The 12,162-nt window shown below is 50.5% G+C and overlaps 1 protein-coding gene across 3 annotated transcripts; it reads right to left on the bottom strand.

The window, feature by feature from the left end:
- Positions 1 to 847: 847 nt before the first annotated feature.
- Positions 848 to 12,113, bottom strand: ZGPAT (zinc finger CCCH-type and G-patch domain containing). Of its 3 annotated transcripts, none has more exons than XR_012676320.1 (8): positions 10,970 to 12,009; positions 10,069 to 10,202; positions 9,138 to 9,296; positions 7,952 to 8,083; positions 6,696 to 7,113; positions 4,084 to 6,251; positions 3,592 to 3,974; positions 848 to 1,517 (listed from the first exon to the last, which is right to left on the bottom strand). XR_012676320.1 is itself a non-coding variant. In XM_075166808.1 (6 exons), exons 1-6 carry the CDS (start codon positions 11,614 to 11,616, stop codon positions 6,113 to 6,115), a joined length of 1,629 nt encoding a protein of 542 aa, XP_075022909.1. In that variant the 5' UTR covers positions 11,617 to 12,113; the 3' UTR covers positions 4,053 to 6,112. The 3 variants fall into 3 exon arrangements, 1 of the variants encoding a protein (XP_075022909.1); XR_012676319.1 differs by having other exon boundaries at positions 849 to 1,389; XM_075166808.1 differs by lacking the exons at positions 848 to 1,517; positions 3,592 to 3,974 and having other exon boundaries at positions 4,053 to 6,251; positions 10,970 to 12,113.
- Positions 12,114 to 12,162: the final 49 nt, after the last annotated feature.

Below are 12,162 nucleotides of genomic sequence, written 5' to 3' on the forward strand. Positions count from 1 at the left end.
ATTTCTGCTCTCACGGGAAGCCGGGTCGCTCCCTGCAGCATCCCAGCACGATCCGCACTTGGGCCAGGAGCTCTGGGATGGCAACCAAGCACCAGCCCAGCCGGGCCGGCTCTTTGCCGTCGGCAGCGCGGCACGCACGGACCCTGCGCCGCCTCTGCCACCATAACCCCGGTTCTGCAGCCGCTCTGTGCTGTGACACGAGAGCAGAAAACGCCCGACCTTTCGACCGCTTTCCTCTGCCTAAAGAAAAAGCCATGCCTTGCCCAAAGCTAGCCTTCCCTGCGCCTTATTCAAGGAAGAAGTTCCTCCCCTGCAAACCACGGCAGCGGCAAGGCCAGGGCAAGCGGTGCAGAGGCAGGACGGTGCCGGGAGCCAGACACAAAGAGCAGAGGCTCCCCGGCCCGTCAGGATCCCGCACCTTTCCCAGGGGGGCTCTCGGGGACACCCCGTCCCATGGTCCCTGACCCCGCTCCGCCGTCAGCGTGCTGCAAAGCCCAAAGCAAAAGCTGACCCCGCTTCACCTGCACCGGTGTCAAGACGGCGGCTGCTGCTCCCAGCTCTGTGCACGCCCCGCTCCCCAAAAAGGCTGGCCTGCTACTCGCGATCTGCGTGCCGGCGTCCAAAGAGAGATCGAGGCAGTTTCCCCGCACCAAAGCAGGGCTCGAAGAGGCCGCGGTAACCGACCCCGGCGGGGCCGGCAGCAGGGTCCCCAGGCGGGACAGGGCTGGCACAGCCCAGCAGGACAGCTTCCACCGGCGCAGCTGGGGACACAGAAAGCCCGTGGGGCACCTGCGCACCTCTTACTCACCCTCTTACATATCTTAATCCGGATGACAAAGATCAGACGAGCTCCGATGAGAAGGCACCCTGCCTCGCCTGCATCTCGGGTGCTACAGCAGTCCCAGACCGAGGGCGCGCGGGGAGGTCTGCGCCCATCGAGGGACCCATCTCGCTCCCCTCTCCCCCGCACCCCAGGTCGCGCGGCGGCATCGTTGGCCCATCTTTACCCCAATAACCAGCAAGTCTCTGCCCACTTGTAGCACCCTTTTGTCTGAGAACTTCCCACGCCTTTGGAAACTTCCCTGACTGAAGCCTTAACCCCTGGAGAGCAATTATCTCAACGGGGAAACTGAGACAGGGAGGTTTTAGGGACTAACCGGGCTGGACAGACTGGCTTAGATCAGAGCTGGGAAGGGAAGGCTGTTCCCTCTCCAACGACGTTTTAATTAGACAACACTGCTTTTCTGTCTGAGCATACATTAATTATACAGATTACCTGCAACACGGGCAGTCGCTTTAGACAGTCCTCGCTGAACTTGTTCAGCTCATCAGAGGGACAGGATCGCAGGCTGCAGAAGCGGCTGCGTTCAGGGCAGAACTGAGCAGGCTCTGAGGTTTAGCAGACAAAATTATAACGAGGTGCGATGGCTGGGAGCTGGTGTTATGTCGGAATCGAAGTGCGAGCTTTTCACGCATGCATGGGGCAGCTTATTCCACAGCAGGTGGATTTTCCATCCCTGAATTTTTAAGATTGAAGAATGAAGGGAGAGGCTTCCTAAGTCAAAATTAACGCAGAGAAATTCTTCTGACCTACTTTCTGTTGTGCAGGAGGTCGATGGTTGCTCCTGGATTTCTGACTATAGAAATGCCCAGCGCACGCTCTTTCAGGCTCAGCAGTCACTGGGAGAAGCCACTTCTTAGGACGACACATTGGTTCTCCCAGAATTCCCAATTTAAGAGGAAAACCCAGTGCCTGACTGAAGTCGCTCAGGTAGGACTGAGCAGGTTTGCAAGGCAAAGTCTCAAAACAGACGAAGGCACACCTGAATTCCCTGCCAATAAAGTTACTGATCTCCCAGTCCCGGGGCTATTCTCCGGGGCAGGAGACTCAGCAGGCGGCATTTCGTAACGCGCAGGCTCCGCAAGCCAAGATGGCTTTGAAGACGAGAGCAGTCACAGCCGTTGCGTACCTGCGAGGCACAGCCACAGCCCACCCGGGAGGGAATAACCCCCTTTCGTGACACCTGAGCACAGGCACGATAAATGCAGTTGGTTTCTCACTCCAGGACATGGGAGGTTTTTTGCGACTCCTACAAAAGGCGCAAGTTTTTCAGCTGGGCTTGATGAAAACAAGATTGACTTTACTGTAAAATTAAGTGCTGCTGCTGACGATTTTGCCTGGCCTCTGATTCATCTACCCAGATAAAACCACGCACTGCTCAGTGCAGAGAAGAAAGTCTATGAAACTACTAAATGCGTGTTTGCAAGAAACCAGGACAAACGTTACAAGCTGATTTCCATCAGCGATCGCGAACATGGCTGCAGCGAACCCAGCGTGGGTACCTTGGGGAGTTGTACTGAAAAAAAGGCCCAAGAAGCAGAAGTAGATCTTTTTTTTCTTTTCAGTTATAAAAAGTGAAAGCCCTGAAACAGTTAGTCAACAACACTGAATCAGCCCTAGACCGTGGGATGCAATTAGTAAATTTTAAGACTATTTCAAACACGGAGCAGGCACGAGATCGCACCCACTTCACTCGCATTTCCACAGCGGGATTTCATCGTCAAACTCCTCTAGAGGCGTTTCGTTTAGAAAGGGCCAACTGTATTTCTAAACGCCAGACCCAAATGTCACAAAACTTGGATGCACGCTTCTAATTACAGTGCTGATCGCTGCTCATGTGCTGGAGTGGCTTTTGTGAAAGTATAATTTTAAAACCTGAAGGAAAGTGACCCGCCTGCTCACACCATGTGGCTCTGGTCAAGGCTGACACAGTTTCAGCATTTTTCTTTCTTCCCGCCCTTCCGCGATTGCTGGAAACACTCACTTGGGCAGAGAAACGCACTTCTAAGCAGAAGTCGAGAACCTGCTAGGAGATTTTCTGCAGAGCTGAGCTGCAGCAGGACACCAGCTCTGGCAAGACCGCAGTGATGGGAAGCCAGATTCCCAAATACGGGACGGGCGTATTAAGGAGATGCATGTTTTCTCAAGAATCACCTGCCTACCACAGTGGTTTTCTTGCCACAAATTCAGTTGTTTGACCTGATTTCAGGTTTACAGAGGACAGCATTTCAATGACCACACTCTCTCAAGCCTTCTCACCTGCAGCCCAGAGCTCAGCAGTTCCCCAGGAGCTGTCCCACATGCAAGCAAAAAAATCTAGTCCCCCTTCCCACAGACAACTGGAAATTTTTCTGTTGAAGAAAGCAATGCCCCACACCTCTGAACTCAACAATTCATTCACGACGACAATAATCCGTTCCCACTCAACCCCTAGATTCAAGCCACGGGAGCCCAGCGGCGTAGCCAAGTTCAAACACTTTTCCTTCCTTTTTAAGCCCAGATGCTTGCAGAGCACAAAGCATTAAGAGGCACAAAGCTTGCAGCCCTCCTCGCAGCCGACTGACAGTTTAACCCAGCCGATGCTTCCCCACTGCAGCGTAGGAATCCTGCCTGTCCAGTCTAGCTAGCTGCAACAGCATCCCCGACAATGCTGCAACTTCTATATGGATCAAGTTTTTTAAAGTATTTGTCAACCCCTGGTTTAGTTGCAGATACCCAAGTTTGCCAGGCAAGAAAGCAACACCACTTACTTCGCAGAAACTCAAAAGCCGGTGAGTGTGAAGAGCGGGAATCCGATCATGCTCTCTTCCTTGCCAGCCAACCTGGAGAATTTCGTTTCTTTTATCCCACAGAGTTATTCCTGATCAGAGGTTCCCGAGCATTTCAAACATCTTGATCTGAGCTCTCCCGCTCCTCTTTAGCTCCTTCTAGAGCAGACAGCTCCGAGCAGATACCATGCAGCACACACCACAGCTCGCTTCCTGGCCTGCAGAGGTGGTTGCTTCACCCAATGGTTGGCTGGGTTTCTCCCCGCCTTGGCTGCGAGCAGCGCTGCAGACGGGCTCCGGCACAGAAGAGCACCCTCTGCCGCGCTCCGCTTCCCACCGAGCTGGTTTTAGCACCAGCTCTCTATCTGCAGGTGAATATAAGGAAAGAATGGGTTGTCACACGTCATCATTACTTTGCAAATGAACAACGCCTTACAAGGACAGAGGGAAAAAATAAAAACCAACTTTATTCACCAGGGACGTGAACTGCCTTGGGCAGGAGACAGCAGCCATTGACATAGGAGTCTGACAAGTGAGGCTTGGAAATCCCAAGGAAGGGTCAAGACTTAGCTGAGACACAGGGCTAATCACCCAATTCTTAAAGAGAGGATGATGTTAAATAGTGTCAGAGCACAAAACAACCCCAAGAAATTTCTCTGCCCAGTTCAGCTCACCAGCCACGGGCCACTTCAGGAAGCACCCGTGCTAAGCCAGGCACATTAATCCTTGTCACCACTCAACGCTTGAGTGTGGGAAACAAACAGCCATTTGTGAGGGAAGGGCACTGAGCAACCATTGTTAAACCCTTGAGTTAAGCCCAGTGCGTGGAGAACACAAATTCAGAACAATGGAGATGATACGGCCAATTTAGTTAGAAACCGATGGATGCTGAAGTGCTCAAGGCAGCCCATGCCACCTTTCACATCTCCACGGTGCCCATCGTAGCAGGATCCAAGTGCTTTCCAAGACGAGAGAGTCACTCTAACGCTTCCTGAAGATGTTCACCTTGTTTACTTTTGCTGTCGCTCTGTGTTTTTTGAGGTGTGTCTGCAGCAATGCTAAATCCCACATGACTTGAACAACTCTGATCGTATCTGCTTCAGCCTTAGATTTTCTGGTTAGTTTGGCAGCCTGACCCTACAAGTAGGTGCAGCCCTGCCCAGGCTAACAGCTCTATAAATTTCTTAGGAACAGATAAAAAAGCAAAACTTTTCATTAGAAAAATGACTCACAGAATAAAAGGAAATCAATTTCTTAAATTAAGAAAAAAATGTGTCCTTAAGAGACTGGCATGAAATTGCAAACCATTTTTTTTTAAAAAGCAATTACAATGCACAAGTCCCACCAGAAACAGAGTCTGATGAAACCAGCATCTCCTCTGGGGCAAGGACTGGCTGCCACCAACGCAGAATATAACCTAGGGGAGAAGACATCCTTCCTGCCCAAAGACTCTCCACGCTGCAGGGAAGGGCACTTCGCTTGCTTGGCCTGCTTCCAGCACAGCCTGGAACCCTCCCACAGACAGGGCTGCATGCTGGGCACATACAGACCTCCTGATCTTTGTGCTCATCCAGGGCCCAGTCCGACCTGGATCTGGGTCCTGAGGTTTTTTAATAAAAGGACCTGTGTTCAGAGAGCCACCTAGGACAGAAAAACTCACGTAACGATGGCAAAAATCGCAAGGTTCCCCGTGGAGTTGTTCCTAGCGAGGAGGTTTGAGAATCCGTTACTCTGCTGTCTTACGCCCCCAGCTTTGGCACCCTGCTTGTGGAACCACGCAGCTTTCCATGCCAAGTCAATGAGTTAGGCTATAGCATGTCCTAGGGATACTCTTACAGTCAAACTGATGAAATCCGATGCTTGAGGCCACTAGTACCCACCTCCAAGCTGCCAGTTTTCTGTCTATTCATTACACTAGGGCTACAAGGAACTGCTCCCAAATGAGTTCTCAGGTAAGTCCCACAGCAAAAACCAGAAGGTAGAGAGCAGCTGAAGCAGTCTGCCTTTGTTGTTTTCACCCAGCACAACCCTTTTCTGCTTCACCGGAATGTGCTCGGGACCCTGCCTCCACTTGCGTTCGTCAGTTGGCTGCGAACAGAAGCCACGGTTGACGGCAGGATGTGGGGCTCCCAAAGCCCCTCAGCTGGTTCGTAGCCAGCAATGTTATCACCCGAGTAGCTACAGACTCTGGATGGAGGTGCTGCCGCAGTGGTAACAGAGGAAAGAAGTGTGCAAGAGAGCAGAGAATCGTGTTTCTTGTAGCTAGTCCCTACACAAGGCTCAGGCTTACTGAATGCTTTCAGGGCTGGACGGATGTGTACTCCTCCCCCTGCCAGCAGAGCTCAGAAGCGTCTCGTTTTAGAAACTGCTGCTTTTCAGCCCAGTTTTCAGGCTGGGCAGCCTGAGGCCCAGAGGAGCAGGATGGCTCACCCAGGCTCTGAGGCCATGAGCACTGGGGCTGGCTAGAAGGACAATCACTGCAGTCAGACGCCTTCCTCAGAGACTAGAACTCCGTCATCTTCTTATGCGTGTCTGCTTTCTTCTGCTCCCGCTGCAGACTGGCTTCCTGGGCCTGCAGCTGCCCCAGCTGTTTGTGTGCATTAGCCAGCTTCTCCTCCAGCTGAGCTGTAGCAATGCTGTGCCTGAAAGCAAAAAGCATTACGGCATTGTCATCCTGCATGATAAGATCAAAGGCTTGTCATCGTCCCAGGAGGGATTAGCTAAGTGACCTGCTGAAAGCCAGGAAGAACCTGATGCTCAGCACAATCTGGGCTAGAAAATGTACTCCTGCAATGCTCAGAGGCAACGCTGCAGAGATGGGCGTGAGAAGGAAAGGACTCCAGTACCTCTCCTCAGAGAGCTCTTCTCTTTGCCGCAGCCTGAATTCCCAAAGGACCCCAGACGCATCTGCCAGTGTCCAAGCTGGTTTGAGGCACACGCTAAAGTCTCTCTCCTCCACTTCCCCTTAGGTCTCATCCAGGTCTGTTTCGCTTGTTCCTCCTATACCTCATTTCAAGCCCACCCCTTCCCAGAAGCGCCCAGAATTCTCAGTTTATCCTGCAGTACCAAAGAGAATGTTTTCCTACCGTCCAATGTTGCGCGCCAGGGCCTGCTGGATTCCTCTGATATCCTTCTGCGTTTGTTCAATCTTCTCCATTGTCTGGAAGAGGCGGACACTCAGGGCTTTCTTGGTGCTCTTGCTAGCATGGTAGATCTCTTTGCTGTTCCTCTCTGGTAGCGCCATCCCTCCCGCCTTCTCCCCAGTGCTCTTCCCTCGCAGTTTCTCATTCAAAAAGTCAAACACATTGCGGGGAGGCTTACGGCTGCCCGCAGGGGATTGTCCAGAGCTGCTTCCCTTTGCTCGGCATTTCCTCGATTTGCCTGTGTCCAGCTTCCCCTGTTTCTTCTTCTGAAGCACCTCAGCACACTGGTCGAGGGACTTTCCTCGAGGAAGTACCACAGCCTGCACCGGCTCCACGCGGCCCTCAGAATTCTTGCCTAACCCTGAGGAGAGACACCAAGCGATTACTGCAAGCGAGGACATCCCCCCTTGAGTCACCTCCCACCACAAGTTCACGCTGACAGTAACAAGCTTAGAACAAGTAAACAGGCTTTCGAGGTACAAAAAGCGATGACCACCATCCAAGTCAAGGGGAGCAGCAAAGGCCACAGCATGGTGGATGCGGATGCTACGACAGGGGCCTTCTACTGCAGAAGATATGCGATAAAAAGCCCGAGGCCATCCGTCAGGCCGGTTTCTGTGAAACTAGGTTCAGCCTCACATTCTCAGCTTCTCAACTCCGGTTCTTCTTAAAACTGGTTTGGTTCCTCTGGGAGAGCTATAGACAAATGCAAGTAGCAGACTGCCCTCCTAAAGCCCCCAAGGCTCAACACAATTTGTGTAGTGAGAAGCTAGTTCGGCAGGCTTTGAAGTCTGCGTCTTGAGCCAGAAGATGCTTTAACACAGACATCAGACGCTTCATGGATCAGTTCCCTTCTACCTAAAGCCTTTGAACATCTCATACAACAGTTCTCACGGCTTTAATCACGAACTTGACCATGGTTCCAAATGCCGCCAATTTTTGCTACTACCATAGAGGGGCTGGTGCACACATATGCCTGTACTTCGATTAAACAGCTATTCCTTCTTTCCTTCTAACACTTCCATGCAGGTGTGATTCATCACATAGCTTGAGCCTTATCTAACAGGTCCTTCAGCAAAGAAAAGTTTTACCTTTATCCAAAAATCTTGGTTTTTTAAACTAGCTTTAGGATCCATCACGAGGCTGAGGTGACGAGGCAGCCAGGCTCTCACAGCACCAGCACCGCCTTCTCCCCTTACCTTTTCCAAACTCGTATCCCATCTGAACAAGCAGTTTGGAGCCGATACCACGAGTATGGGCTTCCCAGCCACCGAAAGAGGAACTGCACGCAGGAGTCCATTCCCCGTTCTCTGGAACTCCCGAATCTATCACTGTGGCATGGAAGAGACAAATCAGTGAAACACACAAAGCCGCTACACAAAACCTTCATCTGGGGTACCCACTCACCATGAAACCCCCTCACAAGGCAGTAATATACTTCCCTCACCCTAGAATCACTCAGCAGCTCCTTCAGCCTTACTTGGTTCCTACCGAGCTGTCACCTTTGATGAACACTGCACAGCAAATTACTTAAATGAAAGCTCTCACTTGATTTAATGCACATACCATCTCATATTTCCAGGCAGAATCATCCAGAAGTTTTTATACTTCCTTTCCCTCCTTCCAGGATGGTCATACAGACTGACATATGCCATCAGAGTAAAATTTGGCACTGTGGCTTGTAGTATTTATACTGTGCCTCCAGCTTCTGTCTCTGGTATGAGGCTCCTCTAGGCCACCACACTAATTCTGTGTTATTACGATCCAATAATCTCTATTAAGCTAAATTAAAGAGCTCTAGGACACAACTTTGTCCCTGTGACGTAGCTGCGGCACAGGCACAGTGCTGTCTGTGTAATCTCAGAGAAGTCACTTGGGCTCTCTCTGCGTCAGCTTTCAATAGCAAAACAGGGCATGGCTGTTCCTGCGACCTCATCGAGGCACGTCGAGGAAGGACCACACGCTCAGTTACTGGGGTCTCCTACTCTTGTGTCATGAAGCTACACGGAGCCCCAAGGGATGAGGAAGTCTCCTGATTCACTCATTAGCTCAACTCAGCCAGTCACGTAAGAAATGGACTCAGAGCTTGGAACTGGACTCTAAAATATCACACCCTCTACTTTCCCGTCTTGGGAGTTCCCATGGAAACCTCCAACCTTCATTAGCCCAGTAATGTGCATAAACCAAAGATTTTAGTTTGCAATTGTAACATAATAGCGAATTACCATTCTCTATCTTTCAGCAACTTATAAGGAGATTACCTACTCTTTTATCAGAGGTGAGGCTCTTACAATGAAAGCTCCAGGAGAGTAATTCAGTAGGTCCCAGAGAAAGGCAGACCTAGATCACAAGTCGCTTTCGCTCACACCGTCCCCACTCTCTTACCTTTAGCGTAACCAGAATCATCAACGCTGTCTTCATCAGACTCGGCAGATGAGGCACCGTCTTCACTTCGCAGTGGGGGAATGACACTATCTCCTTCCACAACAGCTTCCTTGAGCAGCAGGGAATCAAACTTCACAGTGTAGTAACCACTGTCGATGTCTACAGATGGAAAAGCAAGGAACAAAAGTTCAAGTATGTCTCCAACACGCAAGTGGCAGAGGGCTTTCTAAAACAGAGTTAGCTCCAGTGGAACCCCATGGGAGAGGGGGAAGGCCCACGGAATATGCGTTTTAAAAAATTCTGGTTTTTCTTCGTGCTTTGGGTTTCTGTCTGGGAGGGAGAAGCACCCACTGCAATGAAAAGCTATTTCCACAATGCCTGTGTTGATACTTTATTTCTAAAAATGAAGAAAGATAGGCTGCTGAGAAATGGAATTAAAGGGAAGTTAAACTTGCTCCCCTCTGACCTAATAATAGTCAAAGAAAGATGGAAAGAGAGAATAAACCCTCACCCTTCCCAGGACACGGGGAAGCCTGTATCAGCAGCTGATGGGCAGGGCCAGCTCCCCTGACTTTTGTTTAAATAAGAGCAATTATTGCAATTCTAAGCTAATATGCATGCAAATTCCTGCAATACCTGCCTCTTCCCTTTCGGCGCAGTTAACGACCACGTAGTTATTTCCTTTCCACGTTCCTGCTCTTACGTCTCCTTTTTGTCTAACGCTCTTCTGTTTCCTAGCCTATTCCCTTCCCAAGCCTGACAAAATTCACAACGTTTTCTCAGCTATGTCAAGTTTTTCAGTTTAGGGATGCAGCTACATAGTTAATATTTTTCTATCATTAACCAAAATAGTCAAGTTCTACATTCACTTAAGCATCAGCCTTCATCTTCCACACAGGATCCTGGCAAAGCACACTCACACAAGACTCACCGGTTATTTTTGCAGTGTACCATATTCCGTCGCTGTGTTTCGCCAGGCAGGCTGAGCCCACCTCCAGCGCGCTCAGATTGGGCTCCTGAAATGGCTGAAGCTCTTCCACAGAGACCACCTGGCCGTGCGAAAACCTGCCAGGGAAGGCGGAAGAGGAATTATCTCTACCTCATTTGAGCAGGCTTTAAATAAAAATTCCTTCTCTCCTTAAAGGAAATGCAAACGAGTTCTCAGCGGTGACAAATCTTCACCAGTAATTACGGAAGGTTTATCGTGCATTATTTCAATTACACAAGTTATTAATTTTTCATCTTAAACAAATTATTTAGGCCAGGTAACAAAGAATGCATCCCACCCCAGAGAATCAAGCTTTCCTTGCTAGTGACACATCCAGTAAAAAAGCTCACAGATCCTTTGAGATAAACAGGATCACACAGACACGCAGGTCTCCAGTCCAACCTCCTGCTCAAACCACAGCCAACTTCAAAGACTGATCAGGTTGCTCAAGGCTTTACCTAGTTCAGTTCTGAAGCTCTCTGAAGATGGAGACTCTACAACCTCTCCGTGCAACTGGAACGTATGCACTATCGACAGAGAAGCTTTGGTGTTTTATTTTAAAATACTTAATCAGTTACTAATTTAGCTGCTCGATTGATTATGTAAAACCTCTGCAACTTTCCCATGGGATTTTCCATTTCACCTTTGCATGAGCTAAAGAAAACAGCCAAACTGATGCTGCCGCTTACCATAACACATTTTAAAAACATAAACAAAGAGGCAAACTTTCATTGGGTATAAAAGCCAAACATGGTACTTTCAGAGGAGGTTTATCCCTTTGAACGACAAGGCCTTTAGCTACAGGAAGGACATAAGCCCCCTCCCACCCCTTTTTCTTTTTTACCGACAGTTCTCTTTAAATCTGCATTTGTCATCCAAGAAGAACGGGCACGGCTTCAGCGACTTGTGAGTTGGGTAGAGATACAGCACTCTGACTCCTGCACTGCCATCTTCTAAGTCCTCTGTCCCCACAATCATGGCATTGTGGTACTCCAGGGTCCCCCAAGAACTGTAGTAGGGGGCTTTAACCTTCATCCCACTCAATTCCTCCTCCTCCTCCTCTCTGTCAGACTCCTCCTCCTCTTCACTGTACTTTGATTCATTTTTGTCAGCAGTTTCTTCATCTCTCTTTGATGATATCTCATTGTTATTAGCTGAAGGCTTCTCGTCGGTGCCAAGCTCAGCGATGGCTTCCTTAAAAGCAGCATACTCCTCATCTTGGGCAGAACTGTCTGGGTTGGCATCCTGCTCCAGGAGACCTACTGGGGAGGAGGAGGAGGAGGCATTTGTGTCTAAAGTAGCCAGAAGTTTGCTCTTTTTAACAGACACCAGGCTGGATTCAGTCAGTTCTATCAGCTGCTTTAAATCTTCCTGCAACTGAATCAAGTCCGACTGCTGCGATGGGTCCAGGCCTGCCCCTAAAGCCAGCTCCACTTGCTGCAGCTGGGCATTGTAGGTCTGAATTGCTGCTTCCAGACTCTCTTCATCCATTATCAGCAAAATAAAGGTGTGCTTAACTGTGTCCTTTCCGGGAACTCAGAACATATTCGAAGAGTTTGTTTAAGATGAGCAGCTTTTTGGGCAACAAGCCTTTGTCCGCAGAAGCTACCATCTACCCCGCCGTCCCGCTTCTTCCCTCGGAAGTAAGCAGGCGATGCGCCTGCAGCGAACAGGCGGCGAAAGGCGATGAGAGTCCGAGGAGAGGCCGGGCCCTGCCCTCCACTGCCACGGCGCCCACTCGAGCCCACCGGGCCCACGCACGGCACGGCTCCCTCCGCAGCCTGGCTCTCGCAGCACGACCCCTCCGCCACGGGGCCGGCAGCAACCCCCCGACCTGACCCTACCTCGGCCGCCCCACTCACCCCTCAGCTCCCCCTTCCCCTACTGTGCCGCCGCCATGACACCCCGCCAACTTCCGGCCCCCTGCACCCCCACTTCCGCCTTCTCTAGCCGACGCGTTACGCCACTCAGCGGAGCCTCCCCCCTCTACTGCGCCTGCGCACTCGGGGTCTCCGGAGGTCTGTGGCGCTGAGCATT

Source organism: Calonectris borealis, chromosome 17 (genome assembly GCF_964195595.1).
Source record: "Calonectris borealis chromosome 17, bCalBor7.hap1.2, whole genome shotgun sequence".
Taxonomy (NCBI): domain Eukaryota; kingdom Metazoa; phylum Chordata; class Aves; order Procellariiformes; family Procellariidae; genus Calonectris; species Calonectris borealis.